The sequence below is a fragment of the Macaca thibetana genome, chromosome 19 (assembly GCF_024542745.1).
Source record: "Macaca thibetana thibetana isolate TM-01 chromosome 19, ASM2454274v1, whole genome shotgun sequence".
Classification (NCBI taxonomy): Eukaryota; Metazoa; Chordata; class Mammalia; order Primates; family Cercopithecidae; genus Macaca; species Macaca thibetana.
In genome coordinates this window covers 45,084,981-45,107,206 of record NC_065596.1, presented here as the reverse complement: position 1 = coordinate 45,107,206, position 22,226 = coordinate 45,084,981, and the positions used below count along the sequence as shown (strand labels likewise).

The window sequence follows — 22,226 nt, the reverse complement described above, 5'->3', positions numbered from 1 at the left end:
TGAAGTGCAGTGGCACGATCATAGCTCACTGCAACCTTGAACTCCTGGACTCAAGCAACCTCCGGCCTCAGCCCCACAAGTGGCTGACACTACAGGCCTGTGCCACCATGCCCAGCTCATGTAAACTCTTAATACGGAAGAAATCTCAGTGGATTCTTAATATTTTCCCTCTTCTTCCATTCCAGAGCTTCCCCCACGAAAGCCCATCTTCTCTTGACTGAGAGCTCCATAACCACCCAGTCACCTAGTGGCTCTCCCCCTTGTGGCCCCCATACCCTTGGTCTTCCGGAACTCCTCCAGTAGGTAGCTGGCCTCCTCCTGAATTCGCTCCTCAATGCTCCTCTTTCCCATCCTGAAGTCCCAAAAGATGGTCAGGGAGAGGCGTCGGAGAATCCTCCATCGTTCTCCATTGGCCAGAGCTACACCTGCCAAGATCTCAGTCTCAGGCTTCTGCCTCCCTCCCCTTGCTGTGTTCAACTCGGTGCTACACAGTGATGGGGACAGATTATGAAAGCTCTAGACTGTGCTGTCCAGGAAGCCATCCTCAACCTTCAAGGCTCAATCAAGAGAGTAAGGTTCCCTCTCTGCAGGATCCTCGGGAAAAAAAAAAAAAAGTTCAGACTGAGGTGGAGGAAAAGGGAATCAGTGCAGGAGTGATAGGGGAGATCAAACAGTGTTTTTCACAGGAAGGAGAGGTGGAATTGGATGAATAAAAAAATAACTGAGTGAATGATGGTTGGAGAGTGAATAGAGAGATTGATAGATGTATGAATGATGAAAGCATTAATGAATGGATGGAATGATAAATAGATGAATAAATAGAAAGTTAATTGACCAATACATAGATAATAGAGTGAAAGATTTTTATAGAAAGAATAATGAATGGAATTTCTGATGAATATGGATCAATGCACAGAGGAAGAAAAGGTAATAGAAAGATAGATAGATAGATAGATAGATAGATAGATAGATAGATAGATAGATAGACAGACAGACAACCAGCATGTGGTGAGCCTGCTTGGAATTGAAGGATGTGGGCAGTTAGAGATGGATGCATGAGAGAAAGAGATCTACCTAAGTGAAGGAGGCAGAGACCTATGGGTTAGGTATGTGTATAAGTATAGGAAGATGAGAAATAAGGTTGGCTATGAGGGCTATGAGGGCTGGCTATGGGTGCATAAAGAATATCACTAATCCCCCGGGCTTGGTGGCTCACACCTGTAATCCCAGCATTTTGGGAGGCTGAGGCGGGCAGATCACCTGAGGTTGGAAGTTCGAGACCAGCCTGACCAACATGGAGAAACCCCATCTCGACTTAAAATACAAATTATCCCAGTGTGGTGGTGCATGCCTGTAATCCCAGCTACTCGTGAGGCTGAGGCACGAGAATCGCTTGAACCCAGGAGGCAGAGGTTGTGGTGAGCCGAGATCATGCCACTGCACTCTAGCCTAGGTAACAAGAGTGAAGCTCTGTCTCAAAAAAAAAAAAAAAAAAAAAAAAAAAATATATATATATATATATATATATATATATATGTATATATCACTAATCCATTAAAAATAAGAGCAGAAAATAACACAAAAAACAGTTTAGAGTCAGATGGCATAGGCTCAAAATAAAATGATCATACCACTTACTGTGTGACATTATCTAACCTTTATCTTAGCTTTTTCTTTTCTTTTCTTTTCTTTTCTTTTTTTGACAGAGTTTCACTCTTGTTGCCCAAGCTGGAGTACAATGGTGCGATCTCAGCTCACTATAACCTCTGCCTCCAGGGTTCAAGCGATTCTCCTGCCTCAGCCTCCTGAGCACCTGGGATTACAGGCGTGCACCACCATGCCCAGCTAATTTTTTTTAATTTTTAGTAGAAATGGGGTTTCACCATGTTGGCCAGGCTGGTCTCGAACTCCTGACCTCAGGTGATCTGCCCGCCTCAACCTCCCAAAGTGCTGGGATTACAGGCGTGAGCCACCACCCCTGGCCTGTCTTAGCTTTTCATTGACAACATTAGTATAATGTTACAGCTCTCCTAAGGGAGTCAATGCAGTAGTCATGTAGAGTACTTACTTACCAAAGAACCTGGCATAGAGGGAGTACATTGCAGTCATTTCTGGTTTTATTGTTTTTGTTGTTGTTGCTACCTACCATGACCTTGGAAGTTTTGCTCTATTGAAGTCCATTCTCCATGGCCATTGAACTCATCCGTTTGGTCGATCAAGGCTTCCTTCACTGCTTCATGTCCACATAAAACCACCACAGGCCAGAGACCCATGTACACAGTGAACAAAGAGCCGTATTTCTCCCTGAGCTTGGAGTGAAGGAAAACACAAGAGGAGGGGCTGATTGGAGTACCACATATAGGCCAATAGGATTTTAGAGGATGGTGATTTCCGGGGGATATAAACATGGTACTAAGGAATCAAGGTAAATCTGGGCTTGGAAGGACTACTGGGAAACAGGCACGGAAGTCTTGGCTTCTGTCATCCTAGGCAAAAGCTCATCCCTCCCCACAAGACTTACTGTTCTTATCTATAAAATAATGGACCTGGATTTGATAAATTCCAAGATTCATACTTCTCTCTCTGAAATGTTAAATTTCTAGAATCTGAAGACGTCATGATACCAAGTCTCAAAGCGCTAAGACAACCTGAGTCAAAGAATCCTGTGTTTAAAAAATATAATGTACTGTGATTCCAAAGTCCTGAGATCATGAAAGTCTTATTTCAATGCACTGAGAATGTGTGTTTCCAACATTTCAGGATTCTGGAATTTCAGAATTCTAAGATTTGCAAAGTCTGTGCTTCTGAGAGTCTATCTTTAGAAGGCATAAGGTTCTATGTGAATCTGGCTACAGGATTAGTTCCTCTAAGCCCTGTTAGAGGAGACAGACACACTCACCTTCATGAAAGACTAAAACGTAGCGTCAGTTCGAACTTGCAGCAGGTTCCCCAGGAAAGGAATTGGTGTAGGACCTGGGGCAGCTTTCCTGCCTTATTCATTCATTTCCGGGCAATGAGGACGAGCAGGCAAGACAAGCAGAGTGCCAGAAAGATGGTGACAGCCCCTCCCAGCTCCATGGTGCCAGGTCAACAGGTTCTGTCCTGGGCACCAGATCCTGCCTAAATAGGTCCTGGGAGATCAGCTTATACCAAAATCTGAACACCCTGGGATTCAAGTTTTCCAGGTTTGAATGTCATCGGGGAAGAGATTGCTTTATATGGGGGGTGGTTATATAACCTATAATCTCCCATCTGAATAAGGGTAAATTGAATTCACACTTGGAAATCCTCTGGGGCCATTCCCCTTTCTTCATATTTCCAGTCTGCCTCTTCTTCTCTCTCAGCTCAACAGAACTGAACAGAATTTCTTGGTGGGGTGTGAAGAGGCAGATTATTCTCTTTTTAGGCTATTGATTTTAGGATCCAGACGATCTGGGTACAAGTAGCAGCTCTGTCTTTTCTTCACTGGGCAAGTCACTTAACCTCTGGGACTTGTTTCACCATCTATCAAATAGGGAAACTTTATTTTATTTTATTTTATTTTATATTTTATTTTATTTTATTTTTGAGACAGATTCTCACTCTGTCACCCAGGCTGGAGTGTAGTGGCGTGATCTCATTTCACTACAACTTCTGCCTCCCGGGTTCAAGCAATTCTCATGCCTCAGCCTCCCAAGTAGTTAGGACTACAGGCGCATACCACCATGTCCAGCTAATTTTTGTATTTTTCTAGAGATGTGGTTTCACCATGTTGGCCAGGCTGGTCTCGAACTCACAGCCTCAAGTGATCCATCCCCCTCAGCCTCCCAAAGTGCTGGAATTACAGGCGTGAGCCACCGCAGCTGGCAGACCATGTTGTTTTAGAAAGTCTTGATAGACAACAAGGAAAACTCTTTCTTCATTATTTAATTAAAGATAACCCTAATTAATCAGTTATTAAATTGTTTAAATTGACACATAATAATCGTACATATTTGTGGGGTACAGTGTGATGTTTTCATACATGTGTGCAATGTATAACAATCAAATTCAGGTAATTATTATATCCATTACTGAGACATTTGTCACTTGGTTTAACCGAAGAAGTGGAGGTTGCAGTGGGCCAAGATTGCACTATTGCATTCCAACCTGGGTGACAGAGCAAGACTCCGCTCAAAAGAAAAAAAAAGCTGTTCATCCTGTCATCTATCCAACTTCTTTCCCATCACTGAACTCTAAGTCCTGCCATTTTCCTGGTAGGGAGGAACTTCATGGCCATGGATGTGAGTTATCCAAACACTCAGAAGAAAAGAATCTTGACTATCTTCTCTTCTTTGACCTTCTTCACTCTATTTCAGCCAACATTCCCACAGCCACCCCCAATCCTTGTCATCACTCTGAAATGTCAAACACAGACATTTCATTCTCTGACCACAACCTCTACTGCTTCATTGCCAATGGCCTGAGGGGTATACTGGCCAGCTAGGTCTTTGGTTAAGGTTCCAAAGAGTGCAAACACTATAGAAGGTCAAGTCTCCCTCCTATTAAAAGACTTTTTTTTCTAACATTTTGAAATCTTTTGCTACATGTTTACACAGAAGTATTTGAAGAAACACAAAAGATTACAAGCAGTTTTTCTAATGTTTCATAAAGAAAAACAAGCGGGACCTGGCAGTTCAAAGTGGTGGTTAACAGCACGAAATTTACATTCACAGCCAGGCGTGGTAGCTCACGCCTGTAATCCCAGCACTTTGGGAGGCCGAGGTGGGCGGATCACCTGAGGTCAGGAGTGTGAAACCAGCCTGACAAACATGGTGAAACCCCGTGTCTACTAAAAACACAAAAATTAGCTGTGCGTGGTGGCGGTAATCCCAGCTACTCGGGAGGCTGGGGCTGGAGAATCACTTGAACCCAGGAGGCAGAGGTTGCAGTGAGCCAAGGTCGCGCCACTGCACTGAACCTGGGCAACAAGAGCAAAAGAACAAAACTCCAACTAAAAAAAAAAAAAATTTACGGTAACCCAAGACCATACTAAGACTCTACCCTCATTAGCTGTGGAATGCAGAACCAAGTCACTTACGACCAACTTTTGGGTCCTTGCCTAACTCATTTGCAAAATGGAGATGATAAAGCCAACCTCACAGTCTTGCGATGAGGAGTTTAATTAAGATTATGCTCATAAAAAGCTTCCTGCAGTTCTGGGGTTTTTTTCAAGCAGATAAATGGAGCTGGGCTAGGACTGTTTTAATCCAAACACAGACGAGCACAGAAAAATATCAGCTGTTCACATGTATGCAACATGGCCCACAAGCCTGCACAGACACCTGAATGCACACATGAAAACATCCACATACTTACATGTAGTCACCCAGTTGTGAATGCGTACACACAAATATGAATATGCAGCATACATCTTGTTTCACACAGAAATGCACATCGTAGACACCCCTAAATCATGTGTGCACACATGCTGTATGCAGAGACACACGCAAAAGTTGGCAAACATTGAGAAACAGTGGCACACCCTGTCAGGCACACACACACATGTGCATGTGTAGACATAAGTTGGAATGGATACCCATTATCAAACACTAACATACACCCCACAAAGCCTGGTGCACACATAAATTCGTGTATCAACATGGACATACTGAAACATACATGCACATAGACACTACAAGCATGCACCCAGAATGACACACAGACGGTTGTATAAATGAGGATAAACATGGCAGAGGCATCCAGGAGAACCCAATGGACAAAATGGCATAAAATATAAAGATGCAGGAGCACTCAGGGTGATTGAGGGGAACACTGACTTGCAGGGAAGGAGAAAGAGAAAGATAGAAAGACGGGATCCAAGACACGGGTAGACAGACAGGTGGGCAAAGTCCTGTGCAGGGCTCCAGGGCCAACCAGAATAACCTGAGAGTCTAATGCTGGTCTGTCCTTCTGCAGATACTGCTGAACTCAGCACCACGCTCCAGGAGGCCATGAAGGATTAATTTCCTATTCACAGCTCCATGGGGTAAGTCTTGGCTGTGCTGAGGAAGGGATGGGGAAAGAGGTTCCCAAAGACTCTGTCCCTTCCCTCCTTCCCAAAGGAAAAGATTTGGGAGCTTTAGACTAGAGAATGTAAAAGCAGAGAAGGTGCTTAGGGAACATCTCATCCATCCACTTCATCCTACAGATTAAAGAGAACAACTACTGTTCATTGAACACCTACTGCCATGTACCTCATCGGCATTAACACATACACTTCTCCCCTAAATAGCCAAAGAGGTAGGAGCTGTTCTTGGCTCCATAAGGCTCACAGAGATAAAGTCAACTGTTCAAAGCCACACAACAAAGAAGGGATAAGGTTAGGATTCCAATCCAGGCCTTAATCATTGTACCATCCATCCAGAAAGGGAAACTGAGGCCCAGCAAAGAAAAGGGATCTTCCTGGGTTCGTCACTAACTCATTCTGAAAGCCTGTACCCAAGACACTGCCCACTAGGACAAGTCCACCCCACATGATTTCAGACACCATTCTCTCACTCCACGCTCCAGGGTAATCAACAAGTCCAACATCGATTGACCTCTATGTCCACAAATACTGGAGTTCTCCCAGCCTGTCTCTCCTCACCCCTCCATGGCCAGGTCATGGCAGCCTGCTGACCACTCAGTGCCCTTCCCTGTGCCAACATCACTGAGAAACAAACTCCCCAGATTTCTGTCTCCCACCTTTCTAAGAAACAAGAAGGAAAAGGAAAGACCCAGGCTTGGGGCAAGCCCAGGTGCAGGCTGGTGACCAGGATTAGAGGGATTGATGTCTGCCCAGCTGGTGTTAATCCTCCTTCCCACCTCTTCCCCTCCAAAATCAACAAACAACTTTCCTCTCTCCGCTTTGTTCTCTGAACTTTGCTCCCTCCACACAGGTCTCAGAGCTCAGCATCCCAGAACACTTGGAACAAGATGTCAGTCCTGGGGGTGCCAACCTCACCCACCTCCCCTTGTCCAAAGTTGGTGACCCTGAGGACAGGTGCAACCCTGGAGGGTCCAAACATCAGAGCCTGTCCTGTGGCCATCTGAGGACCCTCTCAGGGTCTCGCTGAGGCTCATCTCAGGCCCACATAGGACCAATCTCAGCACCTGCCTCATGCTCACGTCAGAGCTCACTGGAACCAACCTCAGACCTTATATGGTGCCATTCCTATGCCCTCCTGAAGCAGGACACACTTATGCCCTGAATGACACTTCAGACAACACACAGAGCCCTCTTGGTACCAAACATGACTTTAATATTCTCCTGCTGTCAAGTTCAGTGCCAACTTGTTTCCCATCCTCGCGTACACCTGGGGGCAGTCCCAAAGCCAACACGATGCCTCCCCTCCCGGGTCGTACCTGAGGCTGATATCAGAACCCGCCAGTGTCATCCTTGTGTCCACTGCTGATACCAATCTCAGCACTCACCTCCTGCTAAGCCTGGCCCGCACTTGACTCCCAGGGTGATCTAGGCCAGTCACTGCAGGTGGACGAGGAGAGAGTTCACATCCCAGCTCCCTCACTTACTCCCTGTGTGACCTCACTCAAGAGGATTTATGGAGTCCAGATCTGCTCATCTTCAAAATGAGGATGATGATGAACCAACCTCATTGTTACAAAGATTCGACCAGATCATACACACCTAGACTTAATCTTCCCATATGCGACCGTGCTCACCAAAGGGTAACTGTCCTGTTTACTAAGGAAGAATTTCCCTGAGGGAAGGACAGGAGGGCTACTCATCCCTTCTCCACTCCCACCCACCCCAGGCTCTGCCTCTGTGCCTGACACTGGAGTTTACCCCAATCTCTTCTGCGATTGTTCCCTCTGCCTGCTAATAGTAGTAGCCCCTGACAAAGCAGGCATCACCCTTAAAGGAGACTTAACTCACCCTCAAATATGATCTTCTCTTCCTAAACACTCCCTTTCCACTGGCGGGAAAACCAAATCCACAAAGTGGAACTAAGGACGCAGAGGAGGAAAGACGGGAGTTCAGGGCCACTCACGCATATCCCCTGCCCACTGTCTGTTTTCTGTCCTCCATAGACCCTTATATAAAATGAGAAACATAAATAACAATAATAATATTAATAGGGATGATACAATCAATCTAGTGCGTTTCCCTAAGGATCTTGTTGGAAACCAGTGGAGGTCTTTGTAAATTACAACCCTTGGGACATGAGATCTTTCCACCATTTGGGGGTTGTTATTACTATTTCTCCAGACCTGGCCAATCCCTCTGCCAACTGGTAACTCGAGGTACTCTCCTCCAGGTGTGGGGAAAGTTCCCCTGAAATATGGCTCTGGTCTTCCACCCCTTTCCCAACCAGAGATGTGCAGTGGAGGTTCTATGGCACCCATTCTGGCCTCACTCTGAGGTTCCAATGAGGATTCTGGGCATCAAGAGACAGCTCTGGGCCACAACAAAATCAAGTCAGTACCCGGGCGCAGTGGTGAGCTGTGGGCTTCCTGGGAGGAGCTGCTGGGCTTGCTACACACTCCTCCTCCCAGAAACTCCACACCCACACCCTGGGTCTTCCTAGCCCCAAGACTCTCAAGTCCATATGCCTGGAATCCCCCCTCCTGAGACTCTTAATCCTGCATCCTCCTCACCAGAAGACCCCCAAATGCACAGCCACACTTCCATCTCACCCTAATAAAACCCAGACCTTTGGATTCCTCTCCCTGGAACCCCCAAATCCAAAACTTTGGGGTACATTCTCATTCTCAGACCAAAAATCCAAAGTCCAGGTGCTCCCCTGTGCAAATATTCCAAACTCCTCCGTTGTACAGTTTATCTGTTGCCCCTTCCTTAATCCACTGCCCTAGGGCATCCCTCCTGAAGTACCACAGATTTAGTCTGGAGGTCCCCTCCCTGTTCAGCTGCCCTGGGGTCCCCCTCCCACTCCCTTGCTGACTGTGTCCCAAGCTAGGCGGGATTCATGGTGGGGGGTGTAGTGGGGAGGTGAAATGAGGTGATTGTGTAATCAGCCAAAGTCCACCCCTCTTTTTCAGGCAGTATAAAGGCAAACCACCCCAGCCGTCACCATCGATCATCCCACTGCCACCATGCTGGCCTCGGGGCTGCTCCTGGTGGCCTTGCTGGCCTGCCTGACTGTGATGGTCTTGATGTCTGTCTGGCAGCAGAGGAACAGCAAGGGAAAGCTGCCTCCGGGACCCACCCCATTGCCCTTCATTGGAAACTACCTGCAGCTGAACACAGAGCAGATGTACAACTCCATCATGAAGGTGTCCCAAGGCAGGGAGATGGGTGGCACAGGGTGGGGGCTGCCCAGCTGGCTGGGGCTTTGTGGCGGGGATTGACCACTGTGGACCAGAGTCTCAGGAAAGGGAGTTTTGGAGATTCAGCATCAGGGTCCTAGCCAGGAAAGAAAGGATCTTGGGATGTCCAGCTCCCTGACTGTGAGAACTTGGGGACGAAGGATCCCAGTACTTGACATCTCCGTGCTGGGCCCATTCAGAGTGGGGGCTGCTCCCTCTAACCACTCCCACCCGCCTCCATCAGATCAGTGAGCGCTATGGCCCGGTGTTCACCATTCACCTGGGGCCCCGGCGGGTGGTGGTGCTGTGCGGATATGATGCTGTCAAGGAGGCTCTGGTGGACCATGCTGAGGAGTTCAGCGGGCGAGGCGAGCAAGCCACCTTCAACTGGGTCTTCAAAGGCTATGGTGAGGGGGTGCCCAAGAGGGGGAAGGTGGCCAAGAGAACTCAATAGTCTCAGTGCCCCAGCCTTCTCCCTGACTCTCCTGCCCACTGGAGGCTATGACAGAGACCCCAGTCTGGTTTTATCTCCCCATCTCCCTTCATTGTGGGCTCTCCCTGTGTATCCCTCACCTGTCTCCAGCGTCCCTATCCTGATTCCTCCCTGCCTCTCTCTGCCCCTTATTCTCTCTCCTCCTTCTCTCTCACTGGAATCTCCTCTTTTCCCTCTCTCTCCACCTCTGAGGACATCCCGGGTTTCTGTTTTCCAACCCTGGTCCTCTGTCTTCATTTGTCTTTTTGTCACTCTCAGCTTCTGTGCTTCTCCGTGTTTCTCCTCTCTCCGCTTCCCTCTCCCACTTCTTCCTCTGTCTTAGGATTTCATGGTATTCAAACTTCCACATCTCCAGCCTCCATCTCCTGGTAACAGTCTCTCTTCCTTCCAGACCCTCTCTGTTTCTGTCTCCGTATTTTTCTCTCTTCTTCAGCTCAGCTTAAGAATCTTTCACCATTTTTATTTCCTCCTCCCAGATCTCCCCATATCTCACTTCCCCTCCCTCCATCCTCTTCCTCCATCTCTCTCTCTCTTTCTCTCCCCCCTTCCTTCCCTTCCTCCATGGAGTGTCCCCCTATTCCTCTGTTTCTCTGGGCATCTGTCTGTCTGGACTTTCTGCTTCTCTTCTCATTCTCTTTTCTTTCTACCCAGTCTCTCTCTCTCTCTCTCTCTCTCTCTCTCTCTCTCTCTCTCTCTCTCTCTCTCTCACTCTGAGTTTGCAGCTCTCCTGGGCACTCTCGCTGAATCCATCTCTCTCGGAATCCATCTCTCTCCCACCCCACTCCCTCTCTGCTCCACCCTTGGGAAGCCCGCTGGGACTGGTCTGCTCCTGCCCCCGCCGCCCCCTGACCTCTCTCCACCCCAACGTTCACCTTCTCAGGCGTGGCGTTCAGCAACGGGGAGCGCGCCAAGCAGCTCCGGCGCTTCTCCATCGCCACCTTGCGGGACTTCGGGGTGGGCAAGCGCGGCATCGAGGAGCGCATCCAGGAGGAGGCGGATTTCCTCATCGAGGCCCTCCGGGGCACGCATGGTGAGCAGGGGACCCCGAGTGCGGGGGCAAGAGCAGGAAAACGCCCAGGGCTAGGGACCCGCGCGCGCGCGTTCTGCCTGGGGATGGGGACTCGGTGGGGAAAGGCCCCCGCACTTCCAGCCCTGGAGTCTGGCGCTGGGAATTTGGCTCAACAGGGCCCTGCCTCCCGGAATTCTGACTCTCCCCAGGCCTCTGAGTTGACTCTCTCCCCAACCCTCTTCTCCGGCCACATCTGCAGGCGCCAATATCGATCCCACCTTCTTCCTGAGCCGCACCGTCTGTAATGTCATTAGCTCCATTGTCTTTGGGGACCGCTTTGACTATGAGGACAAAGAGTTCCTGTCACTGCTGCGCATGATGCTGGGAAGCTTCCAGTTCACATCAACCTCCATGGGGCAGGTAACCGGCTGCAGCCCGGCCCCTGACGCCCCTACTGCAACCTGTCAACTGCTCCCCTACCTGGAGACAGGTGCCCCAAACTCCCACCCCCCTCCAGACAGTGTCCCCTCAAAATCAGCCCCCAATATTGGACAACTGGGCAGTTGCAACAGAACCCAAGATGGGTGTCCAATACCCAGTCTCCAAGAGCACCTGGATAGCTCAACAGATGCTCCCCAGAACAGAGCCTGCCAGCAGGATGCAAGCCCTCAGCTCAGCTCTCTCACCTGGGCACGTGTTCCCATCCCCAACTTACTGTAATTTGTAACAGGTGCTCCCTACCCTGTTCTGACTATTTTAACATCTGGACAAGTGACTGCCTCAACTGGCCTCCTGCATACCTGAACACCTGGTGCTGCAAAATCCAGCCCATCATAATCATTTCACATCTACACAAATGTCCCAAATTAGCCCACTGGAATATCTGGCCAAGCGCCCTCTACTTCACCCACTTAAATACCTGAAAACCTGAAAACATGGACAGCTGCCCTAACCAACACCCTAAACACATAAATATCTAGACAGATTATTCCCCAGACACCCAAATAAGTGTTCCCCAACCCTTTCCAATCACACACCTTACAGAGGTGCCCCTGATGCATCCCACTTGGATAGGTAAACACCTGAACAGGTATCCCCTCCACTTCAACATCCTCACCAGCCCCGCTTTAATACCTGAACACCTGAACAAAAGCCCCCAATCCAGACCCAATAAATATCTGGGTAGTTGTCTCCAACCAAGCCCATCTGAATGCCTAAATACCTAGACAGATGACACTCCCCTCATACCAGCCCCACCTGAATAGCTAAACACCTGGACAGGTGTCTTCCAACTCAACTTCACTTGAATATCTGAACACCTAGATGTGTGCTCCAATCCAGCCTCATTTGCATACCTGAAACCTGGATATATGCCTGAGTTCTTCTCACCTAAATTACTAGACCGTGGCCCTGGCATCTAACTCACGTGAAAACTTAGATATAGCTTCCCATCCAACCCCACTGAAATACCTAAACACCTGGACAGATGCCTTTAACTCAATTCCTTCCTTGCTATGAAACAAGTCCCATTCCCATCAGCTCCTGGCCCCTGACAACTGTCCTTTCCTCCCATCCTCTCTCTGCAAACCCCAGCTCCATGAGATGTTCTCTTCAGTGATGAAACACCTGCCAGGACCACAGCAACAGGCCTTTAAGGAGCTGCAAGGGCTGGAGGACTTCATAGCCAAGAAGGTGGAGCACAACCAGCGCACACTGGATCCCAACTCCCCACGGGACTTCATCGACTCATTTCTCATCCGCATGCAGGAGGTACACCCCAGCAGCCAGTGCGGGGAGATGCAAAGCCAGGCAGAGGGAAATCAGGCTGGGAGTGAGGCGGGCAGAAGACACAGGCCCATCAAATTAGCCCTCATCATAATAATCCTCACAATTGGCCAGGCGCGGTGGCTAACACCTGTAATCCCAACAATTTGGGAGGCCGAGGCAGGTGGATCAGCTGAGGTCAGGAATTCAAGACCAGCCTGGCCAACATGGTGAAACCCCCTCTCTACTAAAAATCCAAAAATTAGCTGCGTATGGTAGCGTCCAGTGGGGCAGAGGTTGCAGTGAGCCAAGATCACAGCACCACACTCCAGCTTGGGTGACAGAATGAGACCCCGTCTCAAAAAAAAAAAAAAAATTAATTATTTTTTAAAAAGTAACAAGTGAGCCTGCATGGTCGTGTGCATGTGTAGTTCCAGCTACTCAGTGAGGCTCAGGAGGCTGAGGCTGGAGGATTCCTTGAGCCCAGGAGTTCGAGTCCGGCCTGTGCAACTTAGCAACACCAAGTCAGTATAAGAAAAAAAAAATTGACAGCTAAGTTGATAATTAAAGGACAGATGGTCAGCAAGGTAAAGAAGGTGAGAAGGAAGAGCATTTTGGGCAAAGCCAGCAGCCAGGGCAAGGGCTGGAAGCTAGAGCGAGTCTGGTAGATCTAGGGTCCCTCTTTCCACCTTTCATCTGGACCAAAGAGAGGTAGATCCAAAGGAAAAGCCCTAGAAGGGCCCTGAGGGCAAGAGGAGTGAGGTTGGTCTAAAGCCCCCTCTCCCTGCAGGAGGAGAAGAACCCCAACACGGAGTTCTACATGCAGAACCTGTTGATGACCGCGCTGAACCTCTTCATTGCAGGCACCGAGACCGTCAGCACCACCCTGCGCTATGGCTTCCTGCTGCTCATGAAGCACCCAGAGGTGGAGGGTAAGGCTGGATGGGGAGGGAAGTGGAGAGCCCCAGACCCTCAAAACTCCCCTGAGCCTGGTGCAATGTCCCCACCTGTCCCAGATCCCAGGTGAGACGTGCTTTGCTGTCCAGAGACAGGGCAATATTCAGCTGATAGGCATCAGCTGAGTCTCACTAGCTATTAAAATACTGAAAATGTCTGTAGTGATTGGTCAGTCACTCCTGTCCCAAGCCCACTGAGTGCCCTGCTACCTGCTCCTCCGGATCATCCCCTAAGTTCCTCTCTGTGCCTCCCCTGTGATTCTGGCACGGTCTGGTTAACAGGATTCTACTCCAACAATGAGAATGGCTGAGGTCTGTTATGAATGATCTACCTCTGTATCATATGTGGAGACATGTCATCCACCCCGTTTTACCTATTTGGACTATCATCCCTGCCCTGAGACCTCTAGCCACCCAAACGCTTTCCCCATCCTCCCCCAGCCAAGGTCCATGAGGAGATTGACAGAGTGATCGGCAAGAACTGGCAGCCCAAGTTTGAGGACCGGGTCAAGATGCCCTACATGGAGGCAGTGATCCATGAGATCCAAAGATTTGGAAACGTGATCCCCATGAGTTTGGCCCGCAGGGTCAACAAGGACACCAAGTTTCGGGATTTCTTCCTCCCTAAGGTGCTACCCTCCCCATCCCCCCAGACTATGGGGACTTCCAGCCCCTCTCTGTGTCCCCAACATCCCACCCCCATTAGAAGCTTTCTAGACCCTGTCCCACTCCCTCAATCAGTCCAAAAGGACTTCCCCCACCAGCACATCCATTCCACCTTCCCACTTAGAGACTCCTGAGTCCTGCATCTTCCCAGACTCTTTGTATCAGGAGAATCAACCCCATGTTCCCAAACTTCCTGTCTTAAGAAACAAGAGCCCCCTTTCCATTAGGCCTTTTGCCTTAGGGACACAAGTCTCAGGTCCCCCAAACACCCGGCCTAGCAGGACATGGACCCCATGTCTCCCAAACTCCCTGTTTTGGAGATGTGAACCTTCTATCCCCCAAAGCTCCTCCCTCAGAGGTCCCCAACTCCTCCATGCCTGCCACTTCCCCTTACCTGGGGCACCCTAGTTCCCCCTCCAGCCCCTGTGTACTTTCACCAATCCCCCAACCTGCCTCATCACACACACCTTCCTCCTCCCTCCCAGGGCACCGAAGTGTTCCCTATGCTGGGCTCCGTGCTGAAAGACCCCAAGTTCTTCTCCAACCCCCAGGACTTCAATCCCCAGCACTTCTTGGATGAGAAGGGGCAGTTTAAGAAGAGCGATGCTTTTGTGCCCTTTTCCATCGGTAAGAGACTAACTACTGTTTGCCGCCAGGCCACTGCTCACACCAGCAGGCGCCTCCCTCACCCAGCTCCCCTCTGTGCTGTGTAGTCTGGTATTTCTCCAGCTTGGAAGTTCCTGTTAGAATCTACCCTTGAGCCACCAGCTGATACTTCCTTAACTACCAAGCACCCACTACCTGCGCCCAGGTAAAAGGAAAGGAAACATCTTTCCCCGTATTTATTTGTCTAGGGTCACACAGCAGATTCTTCAGATCCCTAAAAAAGAGATGATGGCACAGGAGTCGTATTTTCAAGTCTATCCTGCAGGAAGGGACATCTAAACCTCCCATTGCTACACCTGGCATGGATCATCCATCTCTGATGGATGCGTGCGTGACATTATGCCTTTTTCAAAACCCATAAAAATGTACAACACAGAGTAAACCCTAATGTAAACTATGGACTTTGGTTAGTAATAATATATCAATATTGGTTCACCATTGTTACATCTCTTATAGAAAGAAACTGAGGCTCAGGGAGGATTAAAGTCTCCTCTGAAAGTCTCTGAGTTCATAATATTCCACCTCTCCTCCCTGGGAGAGCTGCAGCTGGGGGTCGGTAGTGGGGCGAGGCTGCACTGAGAGTGGGCTTCACCTCCACCCCTCCCGCCTCTCCTCCTCAGGAAAGCGGAACTGTTTTGGAGAAGGCCTGGCCAGAATGGAGCTCTTTCTCTTCTTCACCACCATCATGCAGAACTTCCGCTTCAAGTCCCCCCAGTCGCCCAAGGACATCGACGTGTCCCCCAAACACGTGGGCTTTGCCACGATCCCACGAAACTACACCATGAGCTTCCTGCCCCGCTGAGTGAGGGCTGCGCTGGTGCAGGTCTGGTGGGCGGGGCCGTGGAAAGGGCGGGGCTAGGGGCGGGGCTCGTGGGAGGGGCGGGGCTAAGAATGGGGACAGGATGGGGGAAAGGAAGCCGCGAGGTGGTTAGAGGGAAGAGAAGAAACAGAAGGGGCTTAGTTGACCTTGATAAGGTGCTTCCGAGCTGGGATGAGAGGAAGGGAAACCTTACCTTATGCTATGAAGAGTAGTAATAATAGCAGCTCTTATTTCCTGAACAAGTACCCCCATGTCAGCTTTGTACAAAAAGCGTTTGTTCACAAAGCGTTGCACGCTCACCTCACTTAATTGCCACAAACCTCTGCGAAGGGGAAAAGCGTTCATGCCCATTTTACACGTGACAAAGCTGAGACTTAGAAAGTTGTCTATCTGATGTCTCACAAAATGTCTAAGTGCCCAGAAAATCTTTGAACACAGATCTGTGCCCATAGCCCTCTAGAAAGATTCTTAAAAAGCACCCATTCCTCACTAAAACAGCTTAGTATAGCATCACATGGCCTGAACATCCCTGTCCTGGGGCTTTTTCCAGAGACCTGGTGAGTGGCCGTCCTGCCTTCACTGCCCACTTGCCCACACTCTCACCTACTCAACATGCTTTGAATACCAGGGTGTAATCTGTGCTCACTACCAGGTAAGGCCGCTGTGGCCCATTCAGAGTCAGTCCGGGGACACAACGAGACATGAATGGACATAGTCAGTCCATTAACAATTCTTTTGCAGAGCAGAAGTTTTTAATTTTAATGACATTCTGTCAATATATCCCCTAATGAAGAAGTTGAAGGAGAGAACCACTTACAGAGAGTGATGAGAGAACTCTGGATCAGGACATACCATATGCATGTGTGTGATCATGTGCAGGTGTGCATGTGAGCATATGACTACATATTCTCCTCTGTGTATCCATGAAACACATTCCACTATGGGTTTCTGAAGGTTGGGCTCTCCTGATGGATCTGGGGTCCACTGTAAGACCCAGCTAAGAGTTTCACAGTCACTGCCCACTCTCAAAGAAGTTAGCGTATGTCCCCCTTAGAAACTCCCTTACAGCCTTCATGAAAATTAACTCAAAGTTTATTGTAGACCTAAATGAAAAATGAGTATCTATAAAACTTCTAAAAGATAATGTAGGAGAAAATCGTGATGACTTTAAGTTTGGTGATGACTTACTAGATACAACACCAAAAGAACAATGCTTGAAAGAAGCACTTGATAAGTTCTGTGTCATTAAAATTAAAAACTTCTCCTCTGCAAAAGATTTGTCAAGAGAATGAGAATACAAGCTACAGACTGGGAGAACATATTTGAAGGGGACATACCTGATAAAGAACTTACATTCAAAATACACAAAAAACTGTTAAAACTCAACAATAGAAAACAACCCAATTAAAGAATGGGCAAGCAATCTGAGCAGACGCCTCACCAAAGAAAATATACACATGGCAAATAAGCATAAGGAAAGATGCTCCATATAATATGTCAGTAGCCATTTCAAATTGAAACAATAATGATGTACCACTACCCACCTATTAGAGTGGCTAAAATTCAAAGCTGACAACACCAAATGCTGACAAGGAGGTGGCTCAACAGAACTGTCATTCATTGATGGTGGGAATGCAAAATGGCACAGCTACTTTGGAAGACAAATTGGCGGTTTCTTGCAAAGCTAAACATATTCTTACCATGTGTGACAGCAATCATGCTCTTCAGTATTAACCTAAATGAGTTGAAAACAAATAGCCACACAAAAACTTCTGCACAGATGTTTATAGCAGCTTTACTCGTAATTCAAATCTTGTAATCAACCAAGCTGTTCTTCAACAAGTGAATGGATAAATGAACTGTGATATGTTCATACAATGAAATATGGCAGGGCGTGATGGCTCACACCTGTAATTATAGCACTATGGGAGGCAGAGGCAGGCAGATAGATCACTTGAGGTCAGGAATTCAAGACCAGCCTGGCCAACATGGTGAAACCCCATCTCTACCAAAAATACAAAAATTAGCCAGGCATGGTGGCATGCGCCTGCACTTCCAGCTACTTGGGAGACTGAGGTGGAAGAATTGCCTGAACCCATGAGTTACAGTGAGCTGAGATGGAGCCACTGCACTCCAGTCTGGGAGACACAGTGAGATTTTGTCTCAAAAAAAAAGAAAAAAGAAAAGAAATACTATTCGACAATAAAAAGAAATCAGGCTACAGAAAGACATGGAAGAACCTGAAATGTATGTAGCTAAGTGAAAGAAGCCCCTCTGAAAAGGCCACATACTATATGATTCCAACTATATGACAGTCTGGAGAAATGAAACTGTGAAGACAGTACAAAGATAGTAGTTGCCAGGAGTTTAGGGAGGAAGGAGGTGTTTGTTCTTCCCTTTGCTGTGGCGAGTTCCTCCAGGCCCCAGGCAGGAAGAGAGATGCTGTCCAGGAGCCAAGGCCTTAGCAATCTACCTGGTGCTCTAGTCTATTGCAACTGAGCTGGCACCTCAAATCAATCCGTGTGATACATCATATCAACAGAATGAAGAAGAGAAACCATATGATCATCTCAGTTGATGCTGAAAGTGCATTTGATGGAATTCAACATCCCTTCATAATAAAAGCCATCAAAAAACTAGGTATAGCAGGAACATAGCTCAACATAATAAAAGCCATGAATGACAGACCCACAGCTAGAATCATATTGAATGGGGAATAACTGAAATTCCTCCTCTAAGATCTGGAATATGACAAAGATGCCCACTTTCACCACTGTTATTTGACATAGTACCAGAAGTCCTAGCTAGAGCAATTAGACAAGAGAAGGGAAAAAAAGGGCATCCAAATTGGAAAAGAAGAAGTCAAATTATCCTTGTCTGTAGATGGTATGATCCTCTATTTGGAAAAACCTAAAGGCTCCACAAAACAACTATTAGAACTGATAAACAAATTCAGTAAAATTGCAGAATACAAAATCAACATACAAAAATCAGTAGCATTTCTATCTGCCAACAGCAAACAATTTGAAAAAGAAATTTTTAAAAATCCAGCCTGGGCAACATGTCGAAACCCCAGGTCTACTAAAAATATATTTTAAATTAGCTGGACCTGGTGGTGTGTGCCTGTAATCCCAGCCACTTGGGAGTCTGAAGTAGGAGAATCTCTTGAGCCCAGGAGGTCTAGGCTGCTGTGAGCCAAGATCACATCACTGCACTCCAGCTCTGTATGACAGAGCAAGGCTTTATCTCAAAAAAAGGTAATCCCATTTACAATAGCTACAATACAATGAAATACCTAGGAATTAACCCAAGAAGTAAAGGATCTCTATAATGAAAACTATAAAACACTGATAAAAGAAATTGAAGAGGACACCAAAAATTGAAAAGATATTCTGTGTTCATGGACTGGAAGAAGCAATATTGTCAAAATGTTCATACTACTCAAAGCAATCTACAGATTCAATGCAATTCCCATCAAAATACTAATGACATTCTTCACAGAAATAGAAAAAAACAATTCTAAAATTTAAACAGAACCACAAAAGAGCTAGAGTAGCCAAAGCTACCCTAAGCAAAAAGAACAAAATTGGAGGAATCACATTATCTGACCTCAAATCATATTATAGAGCTATAGTAACCAAAACAGCAAGATACTACCATAATAAGTTACGTAGACCAATGGAACATAATAGAGAGTCCAAAAACAACTTCATACATCTACAGTGAACTCACTTTCAACAAAGGTGCCAAGAATATTCATACATTGGGGAAATAACAGTTCCTTCAATAAATGATGCCAAGAAAACTGGACATCCATATGCGGAAGAATGAATCTAGACCCCTATTTTTGACATACGCAAAAATCAAACCAAAATGGATCATAGACTTAAATCTATGACCTCAAACATGAAACTACTAAAAGAAAACATTGAGAAAGCTCTCCAGGACATTGCGCTGGGCAAGATTTCTCGAGTAATACCCAACAAGCACAGGCAACCAAAGCAAAAACAGACAAATGGGATCACATCAAGTTAAAAAGCTTCTGCATAGCAAGGGAAACAATCAACTAAGTGAAGAGACAACCTACAGAATGGGAGAAAATATCTGCAAGTTATCCATCTGACAAAGAATTATTGACAAAAATATATAAGAATCTCAGGCCGGGCGCGGTGGCTCAAGCCTGTAATCCCAGCACTTTGGGAGGCCGAGACGGGTGGATCACGAGGTCAGGAAATCGAGACCATCCTGGCTAACACAGTGAAACCCCGTCTCTACTAAAAAATACCAAAAACTAGCCGGGCGAGGTGGCGGGCGCCTGTAGTCCCAACTACTTGGGAGGCTGAGGCAGGAGAATGGCATGAACCCGGGAGGCGGAGCTTGCAGTGAGCTGAGATCGGGCCACTGCACTCCAGCCTGGGCGGCAGAGGCTCCGTCTCAAAAAAAAAAAAAAAAAAAAAAAAAAAAAAAGAATCTCAGACAATAGGAAAAAATCTAATAATCCAATTTTAAAATGAGTAAAAGATCTGAATAGACATTTCTCAAAAGAAGACATACTAATGGCAAACAGGTATATGAGAAGGTGCTTGTATTAATCCATTCTCACACTGCTATCAAGAAATACCTGATGACGCAGTGGCTCATGCCTGTAATCCCAGCACTGTGGGAGGCCAAAGCAGGCAGATCACCTGAGGTCAGGAGTTCGAGACCAGCCTGGCCAACATGGTGAAACCTTGTCTCGACTAAAAATACAAAAAAATTAGCCAAGCGTGGTGGTGGGTGCCTGTAGTCCCAGCTACTTGGTAGGTTGAGGCAGGAGAATTGCTTGGACCTGGGAGGTGGAGGTTGCAGTGAGCTGAGATCGCACCACTGCACTCCAGCCTGGGGGACAGAGTGAGACTCCATCTCAAACAAAAGAAAAGAAATACCTGAGACTTGTATTAATCCGTTCTCACACTGCTATAAAGAAATACCTGAGACTGGGTAATTTATAAAGAAAAGAGTTTTAATTGGCTTACAGTTTTGTAGGCGGTACAGGAAGCATTCTGGGGAGGCCTCAAGAAACTGCCAATCATGGCAGAAAGCAAAGGGGGAGTGAGGCATCTTAGATGGCGGGAGCAGGAGCAAGAGAGAGTGAGGAGGGAAGTGCTGTACACTTTTAAACAACCAAATCTCATGAGAACTCACTCACTATCACAAGAACAGCACCAAGAGGACAGTATGAAACCATTCATGAGAAATCCAGCCACCCTCCACCAGAGCCCACCTCTAACATTGGGAGCTACAATTCAACATGAGATTTGGTGGGGACACAGATCCAAACCATATCAGTGCTCATCATAATTATCACCAGAGAAATGCAAATCAAAACTACAATGAGATGTCATCTCACCCTAGTTAAAATGACTTTTATCCAAAAGACAGGCAATAACAAATGCTGGCAAGAATGTGGATAACAGGGAACTCTCATACATATCTGTTGGTGGAAATGTAAATCAGTACAACCACTATGGAGAACAGTTCGGAGGTTCCCCATAAAACTAAAAATAAAATTACCATATGATCCAGCAACCCTGGTGTATACGTCCATATTACCACATGATCCAGCAATACCACTATATATATCCAAAGAAAAGAAATCAGTATGTCCAAGATATATCCACATTCCCATGTTTACTACAGCACTATTCACAGTAGACAAGATTTGGAAACAACCTGAGTGTCCATTAACAGATAAATGGATAAAGAAAATGTGGTACATTCACACAATGGAGTATTATTCAGTCATAAAAAAGAATGAGATTCTGCATTTACAACACGGATGTGGAGGACATTATGTTAAGTGAAACAAGCCAAGCACAGGAAGACAAATGTCACATGTTCTCACTCCTACGGGGGAGCTTAAAAAAAAAAATTGAACTCATGGAGGTAGAGAGTACAATGATGGTTAGCAGAAGCTGAAAAGGGTATTGGAGAAGGGAGGATAAAAAGGAGATGGTTAATGGGTACAAAAATACAGCTATATAGAAAGAATAACATCTAGTGTTTGGTAGCACAATAGGGTGAATGTAGTTAACAATGATTTGTAGTATATTTCAAAATAACTGAGAGTGGAATTGGAATGTTCGTTCCTAATACAAAGAAATGATAAATGCCTGAAGTTATGGTTATCCCAATTTCTTTGATTCGATCATTGCAAATTGTGTGTATGTGTCAAAATATCACATGTGCTCCATAAATAGTACAACTTTTATGAAAGAAAAAGAAAAGGTTGACCGAGTGCGGTGACTCACACCTGTAATCCCAGCACTTTGGGAGGCCAAGGCAGGTAGGACCACTTGAGCTCAGGAGTTCAAGACAAGCCTTGGCAAAATGGTGAAACCCTGTCTTTACAAAAAATACAAAAATTAGCTAGGCATGGTGATGTGCACCTGTAGGCCCAGCTACTTGGGAGGCTGAGGTGGGAGGATGGCTTGAGCCTGGGAGGACAAGGCTACAGTGAGCTGTGATCGTGCCACTGCACTCCAGCCTAAGTGACCGAGCGAGACTCTGTCTTTAAAAAAAAAA

General features: G+C 46.9%; 2 protein-coding genes and 1 long non-coding RNA gene across 8 annotated transcripts in view; 1 reads left to right on the top strand and 2 right to left on the bottom strand.

Moving 5' to 3' along the window:
* Nucleotides 1–2,528, bottom strand: part of LOC126942094 (cytochrome P450 2G1-like) — an 84,229-nt gene extending 81,701 nt beyond the window's left edge. For 2 of the 4 annotated variants that reach the window (XR_007721492.1, XR_007721493.1), the window contains exon 1: nucleotides 276–835. Coding sequence is in view for 1 of the 4 variants with exons in the window: in XM_050769319.1 (XP_050625276.1) it covers nucleotides 276–425; nucleotides 2,147–2,408 (412 nt within the window). In the remaining 3 variants the exon portion in view is untranslated. Of the gene's footprint in view, nucleotides 1–275; nucleotides 836–2,146 lie in introns of those variants that run through there. The other 2 variants (XM_050769319.1, XR_007721494.1) reach the window with 2 other exon arrangements.
* LOC126942157 (uncharacterized) overlaps nucleotides 1–7,717 on the bottom strand; it is a 48,966-nt gene extending 41,249 nt beyond the window's left edge. Inside the window, exon 1 of the long non-coding RNA XR_007721509.1 lies at nucleotides 7,317–7,717. This is a non-coding gene — a long non-coding RNA (uncharacterized LOC126942157). The remainder of the gene's footprint in view (nucleotides 1–7,316) is intronic.
* Nucleotides 1–21,898, top strand: part of LOC126942026 (cytochrome P450 2A6) — a 60,937-nt gene extending 39,039 nt beyond the window's left edge. Inside the window, exons 1-9 of one of the 3 annotated variants that reach the window (XM_050769073.1) lie at nucleotides 9,042–9,255; nucleotides 9,533–9,695; nucleotides 10,662–10,811; nucleotides 11,050–11,210; nucleotides 12,384–12,560; nucleotides 13,345–13,486; nucleotides 13,952–14,139; nucleotides 14,662–14,803; nucleotides 15,463–21,898. In XM_050769073.1, the coding sequence (XP_050625030.1) occupies nucleotides 9,076–9,255; nucleotides 9,533–9,695; nucleotides 10,662–10,811; nucleotides 11,050–11,210; nucleotides 12,384–12,560; nucleotides 13,345–13,486; nucleotides 13,952–14,139; nucleotides 14,662–14,803; nucleotides 15,463–15,644 (1,485 nt within the window). In that variant the 5' untranslated portion in view covers nucleotides 9,042–9,075 and the 3' untranslated portion in view covers nucleotides 15,645–21,898. The other 2 variants (XM_050769074.1, XR_007721484.1) reach the window with 2 other exon arrangements.
* The last annotated feature ends 328 nt before the right edge of the window (nucleotides 21,899–22,226 follow it).